Source organism: Dasypus novemcinctus, chromosome 9, assembly GCF_030445035.2.
Source record: "Dasypus novemcinctus isolate mDasNov1 chromosome 9, mDasNov1.1.hap2, whole genome shotgun sequence".
NCBI classification, from domain to species: Eukaryota; Metazoa; Chordata; class Mammalia; order Cingulata; family Dasypodidae; genus Dasypus; species Dasypus novemcinctus.
This window is the reverse complement of record NC_080681.1, coordinates 36,914,297-36,940,142: the sequence shown is the minus strand read 5'-3', so window position 1 is coordinate 36,940,142 and position 25,846 is coordinate 36,914,297. Positions and strand designations below refer to the sequence as shown.

Sequence of the window (25,846 nt, the reverse complement as noted above, 5' to 3'; positions counted from 1 at the left end):
GGATGGCCTAAGGTTTCAAATGAAATCAGAAGACTTACGTGTCCTTGATCAGCCCTCTTTTCCAGGTTTTAACCTCTGAACTAAATCCTATTTGAGTAGGCATATGGACAAGCATCAGAGTTCTTTGTTTTAGATACTTGCTTCAGTATTTTTTCTTTTATTTTCCTCCTCTAGTTTCTGTACTCCTACAAGTGGACATCATGATTACACTTACAGAGCTGAAATGTTTAGCAGATGCCCAGTCATCTTACCACATCCTAAAGCCGTGGTGGGATGTCTTCTGGTATTACATCACCCTGATCATGCTGCTGGTGGCCGTGCTGGCCGGAGCCCTCCAGCTTACGCAGAGCAGGGTTTTGTGCTGTCTTCCGTGTAAGGTGGAGTTCGACAACCACTGTGCTGTGCCTTGGGACATCCTGAGAGCCAGTGTGAACATGTCCTTGGATCGTGGGACGCCACTCGCCCTGCCCCTCAGAATCCAGAACGACCTCCACCGGCAGCAGTACTCCTACATTGACGCTGTCTGCTACGAGAAGCAGCTCCATTGGTTTGCTAAGTTTTTCCCTTACCTGGTGCTCCTGCACACGCTCATCTTTGCAGCCTGCAGCAACTTTTGGCTTCACTACCCCAGTACCAGTTCCAGGCTGGAGCATTTCGTGGCCATTCTTCACAAGTGCTTTGATTCTCCATGGACCACTCGCGCCCTCTCAGAAACCGTGGCAGAGCAATCAGTGAGGACCCTGACGCTCTCCAAGTCCAAGTCCAAGGTTTTGCTTTCGTCCTCAGGATGTTCGGCCGACATTGATTCCAGCAAGCAGTCATTGCCCTACCCACAGCCAGGCTTGGAGTCGGCCGGCATAGAAAGCCCCACTTCCAGTGTCCTGGACAAGAAGGAGGGAGAACAGGCTAAAGCCATCTTTGAAAAAGTGAAAAGATTCCGCATGCATGTGGAACAAAAGGACATCATTTATAGAGTCTACCTGAAGCAGATAATAGTCAAAGTCATTTTGTTTGTCCTTATCATAACCTATGTCCCGTATTTTTTAAGCTACATCACGCTCGAAATCGACTGTTCCGTTGACGTGCAGGCTTTTACAGGCTATAAGCGCTACCAGTGTGTCTACTCCTTGGCAGAAATATTTAAGGTCCTGGCTTCATTTTATGTCATCTTGGTTATACTTTATGGTCTCACCTCCTCCTACAGCTTGTGGTGGATGCTGAAGAGTTCCCTGAAGCAATATTCCTTTGAAGCACTAAGAGAAAAGAGCAACTACAGTGATATCCCTGATGTCAAAAATGACTTTGCCTTCATCCTCCACTTAGCTGACCAGTATGATCCTCTTTATTCCAAACGCTTCTCCATATTCCTGTCCGAGGTCAGTGAGAACAAACTGAAACAGATCAACCTCAATAATGAATGGACAGTTGAGAAACTGAAAAGTAAGCTTGTGAAAAATTCCCAGGACAAGGTAGAACTACATCTTTTCATGCTGAATGGTCTTCCAGACAATGTCTTTGAGCTAACAGAAATCGAAGTGCTAAGCCTGGAGCTGATCCCTGAGGTCAAGTTGCCCTCCACAGTCTCCCAGCTGGTCAACCTCAAAGAGCTTCATGTGTACCATTCCTCTCTGGTGGTAGACCATCCTGCCCTGGCCTTCCTAGAGGAGAATTTAAAAATCCTACGCCTGAAATTTACTGAAATGGGAAAAATCCCACGCTGGATATTTCACCTGAGGAATCTGAAGGAACTTTATCTGTCAGGCTGTGTTCTGCCTGAGCAGTTGAGCACCATGCAGATGGAGGGTTTTCAGGACTTAAAAAACCTGAGAAGCCTCTACCTGAAGAGCAGCCTTTCCCGGATTCCTCAAGTTGTTACAGACCTCCTGCCTTCACTGCAGAAGTTGTCCCTCGATAATGAGGGAAGCAAACTGGTTGTGCTGAACAACTTGAAAAAGATGGTCAATCTGAAGAGCCTAGAACTGATCAGCTGTGACCTAGAACGCATTCCGCACTCCATTTTCAGCTTGAACAACTTGCATGAGTTAGACCTAAAAGAAAATAACCTTAAAACTGTGGAAGAGATCATTAGCTTTCAGCATCTCCAGAACCTTTCCTGCTTAAAGTTGTGGCATAATAACATTGCTTATATTCCTGCCCAGATTGGGGCATTATCTAACCTAGAGCAGCTCTCTCTGGACCATAATAATATTGAGAATCTGCCCCTGCAGCTTTTCCTATGCACCAAACTTTATTACTTGGATCTAAGCTATAACCACCTGACCTTCATTCCAGAAGAAATCCAGTATCTGAGTAATTTGCAGTATTTTGCTGTGACCAACAACAATGTAAGTAAATCCCCTTTTCCCTTGATTCAGCTCGTCTTTTGAACATCTGCTGTATTTCCAGTGTGTAATGTAGGAAAAGAAAATGGACTTTGTCATATTAAATGTCCTCTGAGCCTGGCCTGATGACCACTGACTAGATATGATCTTGGACAAATTATCAAAACACTAAGCATCAGTTTTAACCTAACTTACAAGTGGTCATGGATATTTTATGAAAAAGTATGTGTGTATATATGTAAAACATTTGGCACAGTTCTTGGCATATAGTGGTTGCTCAACAAATGTTGGTTCTCTTTATGCTCTTTCCCATTTTCTATATAGAATCACAATTGACATAATTTAAACAAATTAGTTATGATAGAGCTTACCTTTTATTTTGGAAAGGCCTTAAGTACTTAGAAAGTTTGATAAAACTTTTCAGCTTTCCGAATCTGTCATAGGAGAATAACTTTTTGTTAAAAATGCCGAGCTCATGAATTATTCATCAACCTTTTTTTATCATGCAGTAAGTAAAACTTGAAATCTACATGCATGTCTAGAAGGACAATTCAAAATGAAAGGTCTTGGAAGCTTTTTCCAGCATTCATTCTTGAAAATGAACCATAATTTTCAACAGTAAAGCCAATTTAAGAAAAGCTGAACTTCACAGAAACAAAAAAAAAATAAAATAAATGAGTAGTTTCTTAGGTTAAAATGTGATGGGAGAGGGAAAAAAAATTTTTATGCTAATCTAAAGGGCAGAAAGAGTGAGGGTGGTATCCATGTAGGGAGAAGAAAAAACAACTGTCAGAAATCAGGTCTTCTAAGAAGGAGATGAAACTGTTCTTCCTCTAGTTGAAAATGGGCACTATTATTTTCTTCAACCCCACCCAAAATGTATTCCCTCTTAGTCTTTTTATAATTTCTACTTCATGCCAGATATAGCTATGAGCATGATGTTGGCTAATGAGAATCACCAGACATTATTTTGGGAAACTTTGGGTTGTTGGAGAAAAACCAGAAAATTGCGGGGATGGGGGGAGGTGAGTATCTCATAGAACTCACGCTCATTTTTAGAACTCTGGGATTTTACTCACATGGGAAAGGATGGAACCCATACTAAGATACAGGAGAATTTTTCAGGTTTTAAAAGAATGAGGTTTTAAAACTCTGTTAGGATCGATCTAGAATGTCAATGATTTTTATTTTATTTTATTTTAAAGATTTATTTATTTATTTCTCTCCCCTTCACCCCCACTGCCCCCAGCCCCTGTTGTCTGTTCTCTGTGTCTATTTGCTGCATCTTCTTGTCTGCTTCTTTTGTTGTCAGCAGCAGGGGAATCTGTGTTTCTTTTTTTGTTGCATCATCTTGTTGTGTCAGCTCTCTGTGTGTGCGGCGCCATTCCTGGGCAGGCTGCACTCTCTTTCGGCACTGGGCAGCTCTCCTTACGGGGCGCACTCCTTGCGCGTGGGACTCCCCTACATGGGGACACCCCTGCGTGGCAGGGCACTCCCTGCGCACATCAGCACTGCGCATGGGCCAGCTCCACACGGGTCAAGGAGGCCCGGGGTTTGAACGTGGACCTCCCATGTGGTAGACAGACACCCTAACCACTGGGCCAAGTCCGAATTACCTGATAGGCTTCTTCGGATGCAAACTGCTCGATCCCACCCCTGCGCTTTCTCAGTCAGAGGGTCTTGATGAGGCCCCAGAGTTTCCATTCTTAACAAGTCCTAGCCAGGTGAAGCTGATGCTGCTGGCCTGGAGGATTATCATTGGTGCTGTAAAGTTATCCAGTCAATTAACATTTCGGTCAAATTTTTTCATTGTTAAATCTGTAATAAATAATTCCTATTATTTTGAAAGGCATGGGTTCCAATAAATTGTTTATTCAGTCATGAAATGAATATTTTGAAAGTCTACACATGGTTAAATTGTTATCTGGCCGTGCATTTTTAAATCTGGGAGCAGGTTAATGTTTTGGCTAGGTTGTCGTAATGAAACCCTACGACCAAGGTCTTAGGAACTTTTGACACCAAGCTTATTGACTGGGTTACCATGTCTGAAAGAGTAACTATTGAATTTCAGGCACATCCTTTGTTGAATTAGTGGGATCTTGAATAAGAAAGAACACCATGTAGTGCATGGAAAGTCTTACGCTGAAGGTACTTTATAGTCCGAGTGGAATGATATCTTTGACTGGGTCATCTCAGATGTCTGATAAACCACCAACTGGAGAGCATGCCCAGAGACATAACAATGAATTTAACTTTCAAAGGGATGAGGAACACTCTGCTGAGAACTTAGAGTCAAAGAAGCACTATGAAAGCCTTAAAGAGGATTTGCAGAAACTGAAATTCACCCAGAAGACAGCGATGGGGGAGATGACAAGTCTTGAAACAATTCCATTCTCATGGAATAGTCTAGCCTAAAGATTTTAAGTATTGGAGGTAGAGAACAGACTGCAAGTTTGTTTTTCAAATATTTGGAAGACTTCCATGGTGAAGAATGCTTGTTATAAGTAGCCACAGGGTTAGGAGTAGGACAAGCAGAAGATTTCTTATCTTTCCGAAGATGCATGAGCATTTGAGTAGGAGAGAGAAGTGATGTCTTAAATAATAAGTTTCCACACATAGATTGCCAACTATGTGGTGGGAATTTTGTTAAAGAATGTCAAGTATCCATGTTTCATGCAGAGATTTAGGTCACTTTACGGTGCCATTTTTTTTTTCAGGAGGCTCCAGGAACCCAACCCAGGACCTCCCATGTGGGAGGCAGGCACTCAATCGTTTGAGCCATATCCAGTTCCCTCAAGGTGCCTTGTAACTCCCAGATTCTCATGATTTTGTGAGGTTGAGCAAATCATTTATAAAAATTCGAAAACAAAAAATCAAATTGGAAGCATAAACATTTGGATCTGCATATACTCAGAATTGAGAGGTCATTAGCCCTTTTAGAATGATGGTAAATATTAGTGAAAGAAGAGGTTTTAAGCTTTTGTTCTAAAGACTTGTGCAGTATATCAAGTTTGTGTGGGCAACAAATATTAACTCTAAAGTTAAGCAGAAAAGGCATTTATCTAAAGGCTATATCATACCATCACTGAAAAGGCTGCAGAGGCAAGCTTGGAATACAGCCAGACTCAAAGTAAGTCAGATATCATTGAGGACCACAGACCAAGATTATACCATAAAAGCAAAATGGGAGGATACCCTACCACCAGCTATATAAGCAGTTGGCACCAGCACAGGGTATTGGAACTGCCCCTGAAAACTTGATGTTGCTGCTAGTGAAGCCTTGTCCTCCCACAAAACAGATTCTCCATGATTTCTGCTTCTTTGTGACACTAGCCCCAATTCGGTGTCCAAGTCTGAGCACCTGATTGACACTGCTTATGAATGCCCCCCTCCAGCTGTAAGGCAGCTGGGAACACAAGAATCCAGCCATGTAGTTTCTCTGGTGGGTAATGGGCTCTACCTCCCACCAAGAATCATATGTAAAGAATTTCCTAAACATAAGAAGATGTTGAGCATTCTCCCCAAATTACAAACTGAGACGACACCGGTTTCTTCCATAAGCCATTAAAAGTGTTATAAGGGGAGCAGATGTAGTGGTTAAGCGCTTGCTCCCAAGTATGAGGTCAAAAAAAAAACAACTTTCCTTGGGGAGCCAATGGTACCTCCTAAAAACAACACTAATAAATAACAAAAAAAAACAACTCTCCTTGGGGAGCCAATGTAGCTCAGTGGTTGAGCGCCTGCTTCCCATGTATAAGGTCCCGGGTTCAACCTCCGGTACCTTCTAAAAAAAAAAGAATTGTGAACAACATTAAACACACTTCTCTTTTTAGCACATTTTTGCTGCAGGACTCCTCGGAACTTTTAACATAATAATATGCACTGTGCTTCTCCAAGAGGGAAATAAGATACATAGCATTTGACAAAGGTATTTGATCAAAACACCCTTTCCCATTGTAACTCTTGGGGGGGAATATTCCATGGTACACACCCAGAGAACATTGGATTAGGAAATGTAAAAACAGAGGTCATGCACAGAGGATTGCAAATAGATAGACCCAGATACAAGAGATGGGAGAGCATTTAGGCAGGTTAGGGCCTAAATGGGGAGGACCTTGAGGTCTACCAGTCCAATTCAAATTTGATCCCTTGGATAGTATATGTAGGTAGAGACTTGACCTTGAAATTGCTACTTCCCCTAAGCTGGTGTCATCAGTGGATGCTCTCACTGTAGCACATAGTGGTGTTGGGAAAGGACAACCAAGAAGCAAAACCCCATGAAAAGCTTACTCAGTTACAATTTAGAAGTAAGAATATAGATATTAATAAAATGAAAAGACTCATATCTGAAAGGAGCTCTATGGCTCATCTAATCCAGGGGTCAGCAAACTGCAGTCTATGGATTAAATCTACCCATATCCTGGTTTTTTTTGCAGCACCTAAACTAAGAATGGTATTTACATGTTTAGGTGGTTTGGGGAAAAAATCAAAAGATTATTTCATGACATATGAAAATCATATGAAATTCAAATTTCAGCATTCCTAAATAAATTCCCTTCTTATTAGTATACCTGTATTACAAAAATTACGAAATTGATTTATAGTTTTAAATTTCATCATTTAACTGTGTAGAAATTTTTTTTCTCTCTTGTTAATAGAAGTACCTACATAATAGCTTTGATTTTGCCTTTTGCTCCACAAAGCCTAAAATATCTACTATCTTGCCTTTTAGCGAAAAAGTTTGCTAACTCCTCATCTAATAAAATATTCTCATTTTAGCTATGTTGAAACTGAGGCTTAGAATGACTTGCCTGAGGGAACTGGCAGTTCCCTAGTAGTGGAGCTAGGATTGAACCCAAGTCCTCCAATCCCTCCTCTCGTGTAGTTTCTACTGGATCTCAGATGCATCAGTCCACGTGATGTTACATGGGATGGAGTGGTGTGCGTGAATGGGTGGGAGGTGGGAGCCAGAAGGCAGCATCCATTGCTATCCCAGTGCCAGAGGGTAAATGGGGTAGTGGTGTTATTGATTGTGATAAAGAAGCACAAACTGGGGGAGGATTTAACTAGCTTCACTCAGGTCTTATAAACCACTGCAGTTTATACCTAGTGTTCTCACGTCCATATTGGTACATTTAATACATTTCTTCTAACTCCAAGACTTCTACCCAGAAAGTAAGTGAAGAAATTTCTTCTGAAAGATCACTAATGTGACAGCACTTGTTGTTTGTCATCACTTCTTAGAAATGGAAATATTCAGCTCTGTTTCTTGAAATGAATGGATTTTATGGATTTGGTTAATGAGTCCTGAGATAGCATATGTCGCTGGTCAGAAAAAAAAAAATCTGACATTGAGAATGACTCTGAAAAAGGTCCCAGCCTCTGCAAAACAGTGAAGCATTAATATATTAATAATTATTAATGTCTACCATTGATAGAGAAAGAGAATCATCCTGGTTCTGGAGCCTCCAATCCATGTTGCTGGTTGCCAGTGAAATCTAGGATATGAAGTGTTAATGTAGCCTTTCGTTTTTGGGTGGTTTTTTTTATTATTATTAAATTTTTGTTGTAACATACACAATAGAAAATTTCTCATTTAACCACTTTCATATGTACAATTCAGTAATATCAATTATGTTCAAATATTGTCTCATTACCATCCATTACCAAACTTTTTATCACCCCAAACAGAAATTACTCACCCAGTAAGTAATAACTCCCTACCCCTGTTAACCTGTCATCTACTTCTTTCTCTATGATTTTGTTTTTTCTAGGTATTCCATATAAGTAAAATCATACAATATTTGTCCTTTTGTATTTGGCTCATTTCACTCAACATGATGTCTTCAAGGTTCATCATGTTGATGGTCCCTTAGAGTAATTATTTTTCTCTCTGTCTTATATACTGTACAGTCTAAGAAAGGGTACATGTTAAATGAATTAGGTATAGTTAAATGCTATCTAGACATTTTTGTAAAATTTGCTGACCTAAACAAAATGTTTGGTATTATGATAAGCTTTGAGGCAAACTACCTTTATTTTATTTTATTTTTTATTTTTTGAGGTACTGGGGGCTGGAGATTGAACCCAGGATCCTATACGTAGGAAGCCAGTGCTCAACCACTGAGCCACATCAGCTTCCCCCAGTTGGTTTTTGTTTCCATTTGTTTTGCTTGTTCATTTTGTTTGTTTGTTTTTTCAGGACATACGGGGAACTGAACCTGGAACCTCCCATTTGGGAGGTGGGCGCTCAACTGCTTGAGCCACATCTGCTCCCCAAATTATTTTTTTTAGTTATAAGTATATTTTTCAAGATAAACTTACTGAGTTGATGGAAAGTCTTGCGTCCCCAGCAAAGCACCCAGGCCTCCTTTAGGAAAATTGAGTTAGGGAGTAGGAGAGCTAAGATCCTACGTCAAGAGCTCCATGCTAACACTGAAGGAAAGCCCCTGAGTCCATGGACACACTTGTAATCCATGGAGAGTGTTACCGGTAGCCTCTACCCTTAACTCACTTTCATTTCATGGAAGCAGCATTGAAGGGTTTTATATATCCTTTGGCCTGAGTGGATGGCCCCAGAGCTTGCTTCCAGTGCCTTGTGAAATCCCTCTCCTGTGCTGGGGCTGAGAAAGTCACTAAAATCACAAATTCATGTGTGTGAAAGGAGAGTGGTGTGAACATGGTATTGCTAAAAGCCAAAATGAAGGATGGTGATGGGAATGGCATCAGGGTGGTCACTCAGTAGGAAATGAATCCACTTAAGCAAGATACTTGCTGTGAATCTGGAAGTTGACTAAAGAAGGAAGAGGTATGAGTCCTCCGCGCAGCTCAGGTTAACATATGCTTCTGCTTAGTGGTTCTTAACTGGCAGTGATTTTGCCTCTCTTCCCCTCCAAGAGAACATTTGCCAATGTCTGGAGACATTTCTGGTTGTCACAAATGTGAGGGGTGGGTGCTGCTGGTACTAGTGGGGAGAGGCCAGGGATGCTGTGAAGCACCCTGCAATGCACAGGGCAGCTCCCCACAAGAATTATCCAGCTCGAAGTGGCCATAGCAACAAGGCTGAGGAACCCTTGCAGGCCCATGTGTCTTGCTCAGCACTTTATCCCCAGCACCTGGCTGGGAGCCTGGCACATGAGGAGATGCTCTGCACAGGTTTACTCAATACAGATGAGCCGAGTCCTTTCAGCCACTTTGCCTGAAGCATTGCTTGGGCACCAGCAGGCACTCTCGTCTCTGAGCCCATTGCACAGGACTGATTTTTAACTCTACTGTATGTCACTGACCCTACTTCTGAGCTGCAGATGTCCCTGCCTGGAAAAGGTTGCTTTAGAAGGAGCTACATTTCTTCTCTCTTTCCTTCATCTTTTTGCCTCATTTATTGAAGTCTGTCTACATATGTAAGGGTTTACATGTGCATTCTTTTTTTTTTTTTAAGATTTATTGTATTTATTTCTCCCCCCCCCCCCCCATTGTCTGCTCTTTGTGTCCATTCACTGTGTTCTTCTGTGTCTGCTTGCATTCTTGTCAGGCAGCACTGGGAATCTGTCTCTTTTTGTTACGTCATCTTGCTGCGTCAACTATCCGTGTGTGCAGCACCATTCCTGGGCAGGCTGTATTTTTTGCATGGGATAGCTCTCCTTGAGGGGCGTGCTCCTTGTGCATGGGGCACCCCTACTCCGGGGGCACCCCTGCATGGCACGGCACTCCTTGCACGCGGCAGCACTGTGTCCACCGCATGGGCCAGGAGGCCCTGGGTACCAAACCCTGGACCTCCTATATGGTAGGCAGATGTTCTATCAGTTGAGCCACATCCGCTTTGTATTTTGGTATGCAATAATTATCTATATTAGCAAAAGTGATCATTTGATTTATTTCCAAGGATATCCAGCACTGAGTGTGTGTGTGTGTGGAGGGGGACGATAGGGGAGTTTCCAATAGAATGAGCAATTTTAATGCAATTTGACCTTTTTTTTTTTTTAAGTTTACACAATGAATGTTGTATCCTTTTGAGGAAAAAGCAGCAATCTGGAAGGTCATCTCCAGTGGAGAGCCAGCTCAGTGGGCTGAGCTAGCCCATTAGAGAACAAGCTGAGCTCAAGTCCCTCTTCCATTCCTCTTGCTACCAGGCCACTCCTGAACCCGGCAGCCTCATTGTCTTGTAATTGCGTAGATGTCTCCTGGCACCCCCACCCCCATTTCTATAAATATGTAGGTTATTATAGGGCAGGGTGCTTCTCTCAGAGAACATTGGCCATGTTGCGTGCAGTTCAGTCATGCCTGTCCCAAACTCACCTCTCATTCGGGGTATGAGAGTCAGGGGATTATTCATGCTTCCTTCCTTCTCTGGAAATCTTTCCCAAATAAACCTTATTTCATATCTCCACTGTGGCTCCCTTGGAAATTCACATACAGCCAACCCATCATAGAGGGGAGTAGTTCAGTTGAGCAGCTCTAAGATTTGACCTAATTACAGGCTATTTATCTTACTTAAAATTATTTCTCTGTGCTATGTGAATTATTTAATCAAAACCCTGCCAGAAAACAGGAAGAAGATAAATACTCAGATATGTGTGTATGTGTGTGTGTATAGGAGAGTAGAATGTACACATATATATTATCATATTTGACTCTACGTCTGTAAACATGTTTTTGTTTTGTTTTATTTTTAACAGAGTTTTCAGTCTATCCCAAGAAACGCTATAAGAAATAGCCTGGTCAACTGTTCTCAGGATGTTTTTGAGGCTGTTTCTCATTACATTACATAGTGAACTATTTATGAGAACCCTGAGAGCCATTTATTTTTGATCTGGGATTCAGGAATTATTGTGATTCTCCTGAGTTTATGATTTGGTTTTTCATCTTAGGGGCAATGAGTATGTAACTGATTGGATTTTCCTTTTTAGAATGTTTAGAGCCAAATTTATTGCCTACCCATATATAGCAAGGGTTTGGGAAGTTCATGGTCCTTCTTTCATGCTCTTCTCAGTCCTGGCTCCATGTGGTACTCCTGCCCTTATATTTTCCTCTACCTTTTCATCTACTTCAAATTTAACACCATTGGTATATGTATTCCAGTTAACTCCCAGAAATGTTTTTGGAACAAGATAGAGGTATAAATAAATTTATTATCCTAGGGCATCAAAAACCAACTGGCTTCTTTTTTTGTCTTTCCAGATTGAGATGCTACCAGATGGGCTATTTCAGTGCAAAAAGCTGCAGTGTTTACTTTTGGGGAAAAATAGCCTGATGAGTTTGTCTCCCCACGTGGGTGAGCTGCCGAACCTTACTCATCTGGAGCTCATCGGTAATTGCCTGGAAACACTTCCTCCTGAACTGGAAGGATGTCAGTCACTGAAACGGAGCTGTTTGATTGTTGAGGAGAATTTGCTCAATACTCTTCCTCTCCCTGTAACAGAACGTTTGCAGACATGCTTAGATAAATGTTGATCTAGAGAGACCCCAGGTCTCAAAATAATTTTTTAAAATATGCCCCCAGGGCTTTAAATGAGAAGTAAAACTTCCTAAGTTGTAAAGATGAAAAATGGATGATGATTTTGACTAACCATAACCAGATGTCTTATTAAAGCAACTCAGTGTCTAGCCCAAAATCAAACGGGTAAAAAGTGTTAACACTAAACTGAAGTTTTGTGAATAACTGGTCTTTAACTTATTGAGATAGTGTAAGAAGTACACATCGAAGGTGGAATGGGGAACAAAGACTTATTTTATTTCTACCTTGCAATTTTTCCTTGAAGACTGAACAGGTATTCTTTTTCTCTCCCTTCCCCCGCCCCCGTTACTTACTTGCACACTTATTTGTAATTGACTTCCTCTTAATGTTGATGATGAAGATCATAAACTCATCAATATATATTTCTATGATACATAGTCACCACTGCCTTTGATAATGTTCTTAAATTTTTAGGCAGGGTTCATTGTGTTTAGCAGACTACCTTTCTGTCTTAATTTTTACTTCCTTTTCCAGCTTGCTTGAGTCTTCACTAATCCCCTTTTCTCTTTAACATCAGTGATGAACCCTGAGAAAACATCTGCTTTTGGCCTTTGCATAGAACAGGAGCCAGGCTACTTAGGAGATGTCACCCTCAAAAGCATCCTGAAAACTCATGCATTCTCTGTAATTTCCTCTCGTCTATTATCAAAGCCTTTTTATTTGCTAAAAATTTTATATTAAATGTAAAACTTTTTTTTTCTATTGTATAATCTTGTATTCAACGTCTGTGAGAATAATTTTTGTAAGTTACAGAGAGTTGATGCATTTCTTTCAGCATTCACATTTAATGTACTTGGTTTTGGCTGTCTATGATTCTCATGTTTATGTGCATTCAGCTCCAAAATGTTTTTCTATTCTGCAAGTAATTCTGACTAACAAAAGCCTTGTGTTTCATGTGCTAAAATATTTGGAGAGTTTCCTTGTGAGAAAATGGCCACATCACCTACCTCTCTCTTCCCTAGTGCTTGTGTAGCGTACGGGTACAATTCTTAGTAGCTTACAAAAACTGTGATGGAGGGGAGAGGTACAGGTCTGGATTTTCAAATTGATTTTAATGCTTTGTAGAAATTTAGTACGAGTTGAAGAAAAATACTTTTGCATGATCCCTAAATATGATTATAATATAAAACACTCAGCTATTCAGTGTTTAAGATGAAATTCTCAAAGCTCACAAAGAAATAGATCCATTTAACACTGAAATTCATCTCATGTCTTTGTCTAAATCTTCTAGAATCTTCTAGAATACATTTTGCTCCTTTTTATGAAGAGCTTTGTATTTGGAATTTTTTTAATCATGTAAAATGAATAAAATCGAGCAGCCCTGTTTGGGGAAAGGTACATTTTTAATGTGTCTTTCTCTAATGGGTCTATGCAATTTGATGCCACCTCAGTTTGGATCTAACTCTGAGGTAATCTGTTAACAGCACCTATGCTAAAATAGTTGCAAAAATAGCACCTAGACAAAACTGGAAAACACTAAGGAGAAAGAGTTCTGTAAATATGAAATTGTGTGGCATGAATTTTCTTGGCCTGTTCCAGAAAAATGAAAATGAGTCTTTAAGTGATGGCAAAATGTAGCTTGCCTCATCCCCCAGGACCGAAGTTCAGAGAAAAAAAAATTGTTAATGTCAAATAAAATTTGAATAAAATTAATTTTAAAAACTATGGAATACCAAAAACTGCCTAGCAGTTTATATTGAATGGTAAGAAACAGTGTAAACATTTCATTCTTACCAAAATTTGCCTTTAGTCAGAACACTCAAGTTCTCAGGGAACCAGGCATAACTGATGGAACTTTCTTAGGACTTCAGAAACAGATTCTGCCTGTATCCAGGATTCTTTGTTATTTTCATTTTTAAATGTGAGTTGATGGTCATTTTAATGTTCACATTTGTTTTGCAGCAGCATAGTCATGTGCCCTGATTCTAGTGTGGGATAGAATTGTTTTAAATTTTGGACATGAATGTAATGTATGGAGAGGGGTTTAAATGTTTTTGTCCATATGATTAGCCATACTTTGTAAGAGAAACTCCACCCTCTCCTATAAAGAAGCATTTTCAAACCATAATATAGTCATATTTGCTGTCATTTGCCTGACAAACTGGAATATCATGACTAGGCATTCTCACCTCTACTGTCTTTATCACTAAGTTTCAGGAAGCAATTTACCAGCAAGATTAATCGTGAATATTGTAAACTGCTTCCCATGCATTAGGATATAGTGACTGATGCAAATTCTGTTGTGATGGCACAGTTAGTTTTTGAATTTCTTCTTTTTAATCAAGAAGATTAAAGTGTTCGGGTATAACTTTTGAAAGGACATAGCACCATAATGAACTCTGAGACTACCACTTGACTTTCAAAAATTTTGTTAATACTCCTTTATTGCCCTTTTGTATCATATCTTTATTTTACAAGTACTCTTGTATTCAAGAAAATTTTAAATGAAGAATATGAAGTTTGTTAAATTATAATTATGAAACTTTAGTTGGCTTTTGATTTCCAAGAATGCCTAGTGCATTTTCCACAAAATAAATGCAGATGTATTCAGAACAAAAGTTTATGGCTTGGTAGCAATGGAGTTGGCTCCTTTGATTTACACACACACCACCTCTATGTATGCAAAATCTGAATGCTTAAGTTTTTTATATTTTAGTAGTTTTTCCAAAGTTGTAATAAGTTTTACATTAATGCTAGGTATTAATTCTATTTCATTCAATACTTGTAATCATGGAGTATTCCACTTGTTTAGTGATAACCTTTAAAAGGAAATTGAATGTTCAACCTTAGTTTGAGAGGCTAAGTCTTACTGAGCATTCCTGGTGAAGTTGTAGAGTTTCCCTAACCTACATCAGGGTACGTCTGTAGGGCATGTAGATCATGTATCTCCGTTTGTCATCCTCAGTCTTAATTTCCACCCCTTTTATGTCACCATACTTCACTGTCATTTAACAAACATTTCTGTTAAACAGGGTAAAAACAGAGATCATCAGGATCTCAGCACTGTGGCATAGCTCTGATATATGTGCTGTGGTGAACTGCAGTGATATGCTTGCATAACATTGTTTAATAGTGAAAATATTTGTTGTTTTTTTCTTCGTGTTTCACGGTTCAAAATTTTGTATGTTTAAAATATTGCATAATCTTGACTGGTTTCAGAAACCATTAAAATAAACAATTATTCTGCAGATTTATAGCTTTATTTCCTTGTGTTTTCTATAAATGTTTCTTTTCATCTTTAAGGTATTTTATTTTCCTTCTCCATTCACCCACCCCATTAAATTACTTTGATCAGCGATCATATAGTAATAGAATATATTTGTGCCAAAGATCTTGCAGAGATACTTGAGCATGCATTTATTTTGGCAGAAGCCAGATAGCCTATAGTTATCCCAAATTGAGTAGGGTCGTTTCTCTTTACCTATCTTTACAGTAGTTAGAGCTGATCCTATGGTCCTTCATCCCTACCAGAGGCATGAAAATGTAACTAGGTCCACTTTGTTTTCAGTAGCTGTACATTGCATCATAATCTGTTTTTGTTTCTTTCTTGAGACAAGAAGGCTGTGGGAGAGAAGAGGAAGTATTGTTTTGCATTCTAGTTTGTCTTAAGACATTATTTATATATGAACTGGTATAAACTAATAACTTGCAAAATGCCCTGGTTATAATTACTTCTTTTCTCAGCTTTATGTGAAAAGCTGAAGCAGGGAAACAACAAAAACAGTCCTATTTAATTGATTTCTTCCCATTGGTTGTTTATCATTTCTACTCCACTGGGAACTTCAACTAAGTACCTTTAGTAATAGACTCTATTCGCTTTATCTTCTTTTTATATGAGCAATTGTGTCAACACTAAAACATTAACATAGAATATATAAGCCAAAGTACTGAATTGATATGACATACAACGAAACTTAATACATATTTTAGTTTTGCATTTGACTGATATAATACATGACTGCTGAAAAAACAATTTTAAATGCCTTCTGCATGTTGTATATTATCTCTAACAGAGATGGTGCAATTAAAAAAATACAAAGGTGTAGAGTTAAAGTGGATGTGTTTGTGCATATATATGTGTTATGGATAAACCTAAAATTTAAAGTTTATGAGAGGATTTTTAAAACTCTTCAAATATTTCATCCTCAGTGAAATAATGGACCAATTTTGAGTAGAGACATTTTCTTTAATTAGCTTTACAATGAAGGCTTGTATTTGTTGTTTTATGTTTGCCACATATTTGGAAAACTTATATACCCTTGATTTTCGCTTCTGGTAATGAACTATTAGAAAATGTAAGATTTTTGCAATGAGTTCCATATTTGGAGCCCTCAGGTTTACCATGTAAAGATGCACTTTAGTGGTAAATCTTTTTGCCTGAAATTCAGTAGATTTTGGTAAGCGTTACTGTTTTTAAAGTACCTTTTATGTAAAATAAGGATTCAGTTTTTATAATAAATGGCAAATAAATACAGATTAAATGTTGGAAGAAATTTACTAATTTACACTGTGTTCACTTACCAGTGTCCAGTTTCAAAAGAGCATCCCTTCCTCCTCCCACACTTATTCATACAGCTGTACCTTTATGTTATTCACCAAAAGATATTGTTTAGGATTTACCTTTGAGTCTCATAACAATTATGAGTATGCTCAAATGGTTGCAAAAATAGCAAGCACCTAAATAGATCTGGAATGGTCCTAGAATACACTGGTTGTGGGGGTGAAGAGGATGGAATCTGTCACTAAAATTTTTGGATAAAACATGCATATGAAAGTTTGGCCTTTTGGGTAGAAGACTTGTTTTCTCAATCTCTCCCTCTCTCCCTCTCTCTCTCTCTCTCTCTCCTTCCCCCCCTCCCACCCCCCCCCCCCCCCCCCCACACACACACACATACACAGTTTCAGGAGCACATTAGAAAATGATACCCAGAACATTCTCTGCTGGAGGAGGGAATTCAAGACATACTGGATGGGGGTGGGAGTAGCAAGATGGCAGCAGAGTAAAGCACTCCAAGAGTCAGGTTGTCCAACAGGGCACTTAGTAATCACCCAGAACTATTTAAAGCACCTGTTTGGGGGACCCAGGAGACCAGAAGAGCATTCTGCAACATCCTTGAAAGAATGGAAGGAAGAGACTGCCCATCTACAATGAAGACTGTGAATAGAGCACTCCATGCCGCAGAGCCACTTCGGGAGCTAGTCCATGGCTGGAATTGGAAGCTCCATTTCCCAAAACGGGAGGAAAAGATGGTTGAACACCAGCTCCAGCTACTGATTAGTAAATTCAGCAGGCTAAAGTATAATCCTAAGAACAGCTAAAATTTGAACCTGTCCAAGTCGGAAAGAGGCCAGTAGCAGCCATTCTAACACCATCCCCAGCATGAGAGGAAGCAGGGCTGATTGAAAGTCACAGTGGTGGTAGAGACCAGCTTCTTTCCACCCAGATCAGTTTGCAGCTCTAGCCTAAGCTCCAGCCCCACCTGCAGCAGGGAGGAAGCTAGCGGGACCTTAAGCAGCTTCTCCAGGCAACTGCAGGTGCTTTTGGCCAGCTCAGACTGAGTAGTCAGATACCTGTGACTCCATCCCTGCCTCCCATAGGATAGGAGTGGAGCCGTGTTTCCTTGACCTCTTTGGACAACTGCAAGTGCTTTCAGCCTGCATAGACTGATTTGTTGAGCACCTTTGATTCCATCGCCACCCTACCCCCATGTGATAGGAGGAGACAGGTGTTTCTTCAGCTTCTCTGGGTAACTGCAAGTGCTTTTGGCCCTCAGACTAGATACTTGGACACCTGCAGCTCCATTCCTGCCCTGCAAAAGATAGGAGGGGAGCTGTGTTTCCTCAGCCTCTCCAGGAAATGGTAGTCACTTTCAGCCTGTACAGATTAGACTGTTTTGTGCTTGTAGCTTTTCCCCTACCCCTGATAAGATAGAAGGGAGCTAGTGTTTCTTCAGCCTCTCCAGGCAACTGCAGGTGCTTTTGGCCAGCAAGGACTGGTTCCATCCTCACTCCCTAAAGGGCAGAAGAGACAGTATTCCCTCAGCCTCTCAGGGCAACTGCAGGTGCTTTCAGCCCACATGGATTAGATTTTTGGGCATGCTGGAGGGTCCGCCCCCATGCCTGGCAGGGGAGTAGGAGGGCTGGTGCTATGTCAATCTACCAGGGTGAAACAGTCATTTTTGGCCTGCATGTCTGTTTGGTGCCCACACCTGCAGCTCCATCCTGCTCCAGACAGGGGAGGAAGAGGCATGAAGCTTCATCATCTCTCTGGGCAACTACAGTCTTGGCCAGCATGGCTTGGATTACTACACACAGCTGAAACTCAATCCCTAACCCTGATAGAGGAGAAAAGTGGCAGAAGCTTTTTTGGTTCCTAGGACAACGCAGGAAGCATCAGCCTCCAATGCTTACTGTACCAACTACATCCTACTACACAGCCAGCAAGGGAGAAAGGGCAAAAAAGCCCCAAACTAAAGAGAGAAATTGTGCCCAGAATAAATATATCTAGGAAGCCAGATGCCAAAACACTAACAATAAATTACAATCCATACTAAGAAACAGGAAGATACAGCCCAGTCAAAGAAACAAGATAAGCCTCTAGATGGCATAAAGAAGTTGAGATAACTAATCATAGATGTTCAAAGAAATCTTAATAAATTCAATGAGATGGCTATAGAGATTAAGGATATTAAGGAGATACTGCATGAGCACAAAGAATTTGAGAGCATATGTAGAAAAACAGCAGATCTTATGAGAATGAAAGGCACAATAAAAAATATGGGGAAGTGCCTGTGGCTCTACCAGTTGAGCTCCCGTCTACCATATGGGAGGCCCTGGGTCCTGGCACTCACAGAACACCACCCAGCCTGCAGACGCCACAGAGCCCCACCCAGCCCACAAGTGCCACAGAGAGCTGACTCAGCAAGGTGACGCAACATAAAAGGGAGACAAGCAAAAACACAGAAGAGCATGTAGTGAATGGACAGAGCAGACAGCAAGCAAGCCACAAGGAGGGAGGGGAAATAAAAATAAGTAAATAAAAAAAAAAAAAATATATATATATATATATATATATATATATATATACACCACACATATATAACAGCAGATTTGACAATGCAGAAAAAAGGATCAATGAGCTTCAAGACATGGCCTCCAAAACCAAACTCTTGGGGAACTAAATGATGGCAAGAGACATGCAAAATACATGTCATGGGTGTCCCAGAAGGAGAAGAGAAGGGAAAAAGGGCAGAAGGAATATTTGAAGAAGTAATAGCTGAAAATTTCCCAACTCTATTGAAGGACATAGATACCCATGTCCAAGAAGCACAATGTATTCCCATCTGAATAAATCCAAATAGACCTACTCCAAGACACTAATCAGAATGTCATATGCCAAAGACTGAGAATTCTGAGAGAAGCAAGAGAGAAGTGATGTGTCACAAGGGACAGCCAATAAGATTAAGTGCTGATTTCTCATTAGAAACCTTGGAGGCAAGAAGGCAGTGGTATGATATCTTTAAGATACTGCAAGAGAAAAACTTCCAGCCAAGAATCTATACAGTAAGATTGTCTTTCAAAAATGAAGACAAGTTTAGAATATTCACAGATAAACAGATACTGAGAGTTTGTAACAATAGACCAGCTTTGCAGGAAATACTAAAGGAAGAGCTACAGAAAAGATGAGAGAGGCTTAGAAGAGAGTCTAGAAATGAAGATTATATTAGTAAAAGAAACAAAGTTGTGAAGATAAAACATGACAGATAAAACCCAAAGGTAAATGGGTGAAGTAAGAACTGCCTTTACAGCAATAACATTGACTGTTAAAGCGTTAAACTTCCCAATCAAAAGACAGACTGGTGGAATGGATAAGAAAAGATGAGCTATCTATATGCTGTCTATAAGGGACTCACCATAGACCCAAAGATACATAGATTGAAAGTGAAAGACTGGGTAAAGATAGTCTGCACATGGAGTAACAAAAAAAAAACAAAAAAACTTGTGTAGCTATACTTACATTGGATGAAATAGACTTTAAAAGCAAAACTGTTACTAGAGACAAGGAAGAACATTATATATTAATAAAAGGAGCAATTCACCAAGAAGAAATAACAGTAATAAACGTATATGCACCTAACCAGGAAATTACATGAGGCAAACACTGGCAAACCTGATGGAAGAAATAGATGTCTCTACAGTAATAGATACTTCAATACACCACTCTCAGCATTGGATAGAACATCTGGGCAGAGGATCAAATAAAGAAATAATATGATACATTAAATCTAAAAGACATATACAAAACATTGCACCCCAAAACAGCAAGTTATATATTCTTCTTAAGTGTTCATGGATCTTTCTCCAGGATAGATCATACATTGGATCACAAAGCATATCTCAATAAATTCAATAAGATCAAAATTATACAAAGCACTTCCTCTGATCATAATGGAATAAAGCTGGAAATGAACAAGAAAAAAGGAAAATTCAGAAATACATGGAGATTAAACAACACACTCTTAATCAATGGGTCAAAAAAGAAATTGCAAAAGCAATCAATAAATATCTTAAGATGAATGAAAATGTGAACACAACATCAGACTGTGGAATGCAATAAGGCGGTGCTGAAAGGGAAATTTATAGCCCTTATTTGGGGCTATGAATTTCTTCTTACATTATAAGGGAAGAAAGAGTGCTAGGCAGCACAGGTGGCAGTGGTTATCTCTTATTCTCTGCCACCTCCATCTGGGCTCCTTTCTTGGCCTGGAGCATTGGTGAGGAGGGGGACATCCATCCCTGCCTCAGAGAAGATACCACATGGAATGCATAAAGATTGAACCTTTTACAGATGCCTTAGTAAAATATGTGGAATGGTGCTATGGTGAATCACAAAGGATTTCACATTATGAGGTGAACAGGAGTGGAGTATTGGTCAAAAATAGATCTTGTAATCACTGCATTATGATTTCTGGGTCCCCAGTTGTGGCACAGTCTCACGATGTGGGGCAAGTTCATGCTAAAAAACTGAAGCACTTAATGGGTGAATATGATGATTTCTCTACCAAGTTTCAGCCTCATAAGAAGAATCCCTTGTTGTCAACCTAATGAAGTGAAGCATTCAAAGAAGATATATGACTCTTCATTATAAACTTGAAGATCGTATCAGAGTTTCAGAAAGATAAAAGAACTATTTAGAAACCTATGAGTACAAAAAAGAGGTTGACTCCAGACCCAGATATAGGACATTTGAGCAAAAATTCCTGACTCTGTCCAGACTTACCCAAGATCACACAATATTTCACAAACAGTGGGAAGCCATTTACCTCAGTGGCTACCAGCTCATGACAGAAGATTGAGCCCAGACTCTCTGAGCTATTGCCAATTCCCCAGAGACTACTCAGAAAAACCAGTACTCCTGAATGATAGTCAGCAAGAATATAATTGTGGTTCATATACTGTAGAACCTGGAGTTTACATGCACCTCTCCTTAGAAAACAGTACCAGTCCCTATCAAGCCAGTCATAAACAAGCACATCAGAAGAGAAAAAGATACCAGAAAGAAGACAGAAAAACTAAAGAAGGAGCAGTCCAAGCATGAAAGGAAAAAATAGTTGTGAGGAAATGCATTTAAACAAACACAAGAGCATCCAAAGAAGGAAACGAGGTGGAAACAGTGTCAGTACACAAAAGCTTAAGAATTGAAAGGAGAAAAAAGCCGAGACAGAGCCTCTAAGAAAGAGGAATATAAGCAAGAAAAGAAAAAAGGAACAAGGCCAAGAAAGGACAGAGGAGGAAATGCTTTGGGACCAGTGTGTCCTTGGATTTTTAAGCTATTTATTTAGTTCTCCCAAATTTGAATTGAAAAAAATAGTTGAGGGAATTGATTTCATGAAGTTTGTGGTCATAGCTTTTCTTATGTGAACAGATTTTTCAACCTCTAACAAAGGCCAAGCGAACAGAAAGTATTTAATATGCTTTCTCCCCAACACAGAAATTACTTTTCCTCATTTTCTAAAAGTGTTATTACATTTTTCTTACATATAATGTAATTTCCCTTAATGAGCGTGACTCTGCTTTTATTCATCAAATTGCTATGATAGTGGAATTGTTTTCCCTTGGAAGATCTTTTATTGTAAGTTGGATGGTTAATAGGTGCTGCAGAATCTATTTCTTGATTGGGTTTGTTTTAGTTTGGATGAGGTATTTTAGGCTTATTGTCTTTCTCTATGATGCAATTTAGATGGATTTTTTTTTTCGCTTGGTTAAGTCTAACACTACATATTGTAGGTTGGAAAGTAGAACTTGAGATACATTATAATAAGTTTAGATTACATATAGTTTTAAGTTATCAAAAAGTCCTGATACGGGAACGGACTTTGGCCCAGTGGTTAGGGCGTCCGTCTACCACATGGGAGGTCCGCGGTTCAAACCCCGGGCCTCCTTGACCCATGTGGAGCTGGCCATGCGCAGTGCTGATGCGCACAAGGAGTGCCGTGCCACGCAAGGGTGTCCCCCGCGAGGAAAAGTCGCCCAGCGTGAAAAGAAAGAGCAGCCTGCCCAGGAATGGCGCCACCCACACTTCCCGTGCTGCTGACAACAACGGAAGCGGACAAAGAAACAAGACGCAGCAAATAGACACCAAGAACAGACAACCAGGGGAGGGGGGGAAATTAAATAAATAAATCTTTAAAAAAAAAAAAAGTCCTGATACAAAATCAGTTTATACTCTGGAAGCATTTATAATCAAGTTCTAATTTCTACCAAAAGGGGGAGGGGTGGCTAAAAATCAATGACCTAACTACACAGCTGGAGGAACTAGAAAAAGAACAGTAAAGTAATCCCAAAATAGGAAGAAAGAATGAAATAAAAAAGCTCAGAGGAGAAATAAATGAAATTGAGGGAAAAAAATAGAATTAACAAAACCAAAAGTTGGCTCTTCAAGAAGATTAAGAAAATTGACAAGCTTTTAATTAGACTGACAAAGAAAAAAGAGAGAAAATGCAAATAAATAAAATAAAAAATGAAAATGGGGACATTACTACTGAAATAAAGAAATAAAAATAAAAATAAATAAAAAATCATAAGATGATACTATGAATGACTCCATGCAAACAAACTAGACAATGCAGATGAAGTGGAGAAAATCCTGGGAATGTACAAACAACCTATACCAAACTTAGAAAAAATAGAGGAACTCAACAAACCAATCACAAGAAAAGAGATTGAAACAGTCACCAAACAACTCCCCAAAATGAAAAGCCCAGGACCAGATTCACAGGTGAGTTCTACCAAGCATTCAAAGAGGATTTAATACCAATTTAACTCACACTCTTCCAAAAAGTTTAACAGGAAGAAACACTACCAAACTCATTCTTTGAAGCTAATATCACCCTAATACCAAAGCCAGATAAAGATATTATGAAAAAGGAAAATTAAAGACTCACTTTCCTAATAAATATGGATGCAAAAATCTCAACAAAACAAGCTAACCAAATCCAACAACACATTAAAGGAATATTCATCATGATCAAGTGGGTTTTATGCCAGGCATGCAAGGATGGTTCAACACAAAAAAAATCAGCATGATATACCACATTAATAAATCAAAGAAGAAAAATCACATGATCCTATCACTTGATGCAAAAAGGCATCCTTTCTTGATAAAAATACTACATAAGATAGGAATTGAAGGAAACTTTCTCAACATGATAAAGGCCATATAGAAAAACCCACAGCTAGCATTGTACTCAACAGTGAAAGAATGAAAGCTTTCCCACTGAAATTGGGAAAAAGACAAGGATGCCTACTGTTAACACTGTTGTTCAATATAGTGCTAGAGGTTCTAGCTAGAGCAATCAGCCAAGAAAAGGAAATAAAAGGCATCCAGATTGGAAAGGAAGAAGTAAAACTTTCACTGTTCACTGATGATATGATCTTATACCTAGAATCTCCTGAAAAATCCACAAGAAAGCTAGTAGTACTGATAGATGAGTTCAGCAAAGTGGTAGGATACAAGATTAATATGCAAAAATCAATAGTATTTCTATACACTACTGATGTGCAATCTGAGGAAGAAATCAGAAAAAAAAAATTCCATTTACAATAGTGACTAAAAGAATCAAATGTTTAGGAATAAACTTAAACAAGGACACAAAAGCACTTGTATTCAGAAAACTACAATGCATTGCTAAAAGAAATTTTAAAAGATCTAAATAATTGGAAGAACATTCCATGCTCATGGACTGGAAGACTAAATATCCTTAAGATGTCAATTCTATCTGAATGATATATAAATTCAATGCAATCCTGATAAAAATTCCACCAGCCTTTTTTAAAGAAATGGAAAACACAATTATCAAATTTATTTGGAAGGATAAGGGCTCCAAATAGCCAGAAACATCTTAAAAAGGAAGAGCAAAGTTGGAGGACTCTCACTTCCAGATATTAAATCATATTACCTAGCTACAGTCATAAAAACAGCATGGGACTGGCATAAAGAGAGACATTAGATGAATGGAATTGAATTGATGGTTCAGAAACAGACCCTCGTATCTATGTTCAAGTGATTTTTCACAAGGCTGTCAAACCCACCCAACTGTGTCAGAACAGTCTATTCAACAAATGGTGCTGGGAGAACTGGATATCCATATCCAAAAGAGAGAAAGAGGACCCCTACCTCACACAAAAATTAAGTCAAAATGGATCTACAACCATAAAGCTCCTAGAAGAAAATGTAGGGAAACATCTTCAAGATCTGGTGTTAGGTGGTGGATTCTTAAACTTTCACTGAAAGCACAAGCAACGAAAGAAAACACGGATAAATGGGACCTCCTCAACTTAAAATACTTTTATAATTCAAAGGACCTCGTCAAGAAAATGAAAGGCAGCCCACTCAGTGGAAGCCACATATCTGATAAGGGTTTGATTTCCACTCTATAAAGCAATTGTACAACTCAACAATAAAAGAGCAAGTAATTCAATTTAAAAATGGGCAAAAGACTTAAAGAGACATGTCTACCAAGAGGAAATACAAGTGGCCAAAAAGCACATGAAACAAAATTTCACTATCCCTAACTATTAGGGTAATGCAAATCAAAATGACAATGAGATGTCATTCACAACGCATAGAATGGCCATTATTAAAAAACACAAAATGGAAAATAAATGCTGGAGAGGATGTGGAGAAATAGGAACACTCCACTGTTGGTGGAAATGTAAAATGGTGCAGCCTCTGTGGAATACAGTTTGGCGGTTTCTCAGGAAGCTAAATATGGAACTGCCATGTGATCCAACAAATCCTCTACTAGGAATATATCCAGAAGAACTGAAAACTGTGATGCAAACAGACATTTGCACACCAATGTTCATAGCAGTGTTATTCACAATCACCAAATGATGGAAATAACCCAGAGAAAACCAATGAATGGATAAACAAAATGTGATATATACATATGATGGAATACTATGCTGCTGTAAGAGGAAATGAAATTGGGACACATATGATAACTTAGATGAACCTTGAAGACATTATGTTAAGTGAAATAAGCCAGAAGCAAAAGGACAAATATTGCACTCTCACTAATATGAACTAAATCTTTGGAATAAACACTTAAAGTTAAAACCTAGAATATAGGTTATTAGGAGATCAGAGGAGGGTTTCAAAGGGTACTGATGCTTAATGTATACAGGAGTTTTAATTAATTTTACTGTAAAAGTACGGAAATGGGCTGAATTTATGTTAACACTTTAGTGAGCAGAACTAATGCAGCTGGTTTACAAATGGGATCGTGGCTGCAGAGGGTAGTCTAGGGATGTAAATGTCAATTGAAAGAAAACGAGAGAATAATCTAGGGACTGAATAACATAGTCAACCCAGAGGTGGACGACAGTTGTGGTTAATAGTACAAATACAAGAATTTCCTTCTATGAACTAGAACAAATGTACATTACAAGGTGGTAAGAGTGTGGAGAAGCATGGGAAAAAATACAA

The 25,846-nt window shown here is 39.2% G+C and overlaps 1 protein-coding gene and 1 pseudogene across 5 annotated transcripts in view; both read left to right on the top strand.

The window, feature by feature from the left end:
* LRRC8B (leucine rich repeat containing 8 VRAC subunit B) overlaps nt 1-15,046 on the top strand; it is an 86,535-nt gene extending 71,489 nt beyond the window's left edge. For all 5 annotated transcript variants that reach the window (XM_004478040.5, XM_058303203.1, XM_012519481.4 and 2 more), the window contains 2 exons: nt 175-2,345; nt 11,520-15,046. In XM_004478040.5, coding sequence (XP_004478097.1) covers nt 201-2,345; nt 11,520-11,792 — 2,418 coding nt within the window. In that variant the 5' untranslated portion in view covers nt 175-200 and the 3' untranslated portion in view covers nt 11,793-15,046. The remainder of the gene's footprint in view (nt 1-174; nt 2,346-11,519) is intronic.
* Nucleotides 15,047-18,072: 3,026 nt separating this feature from the next.
* On the top strand, nt 18,073-25,362 carry LOC101429495 (lysine-rich coiled-coil protein 1-like; annotated as a pseudogene).
* Nucleotides 25,363-25,846: the final 484 nt, after the last annotated feature.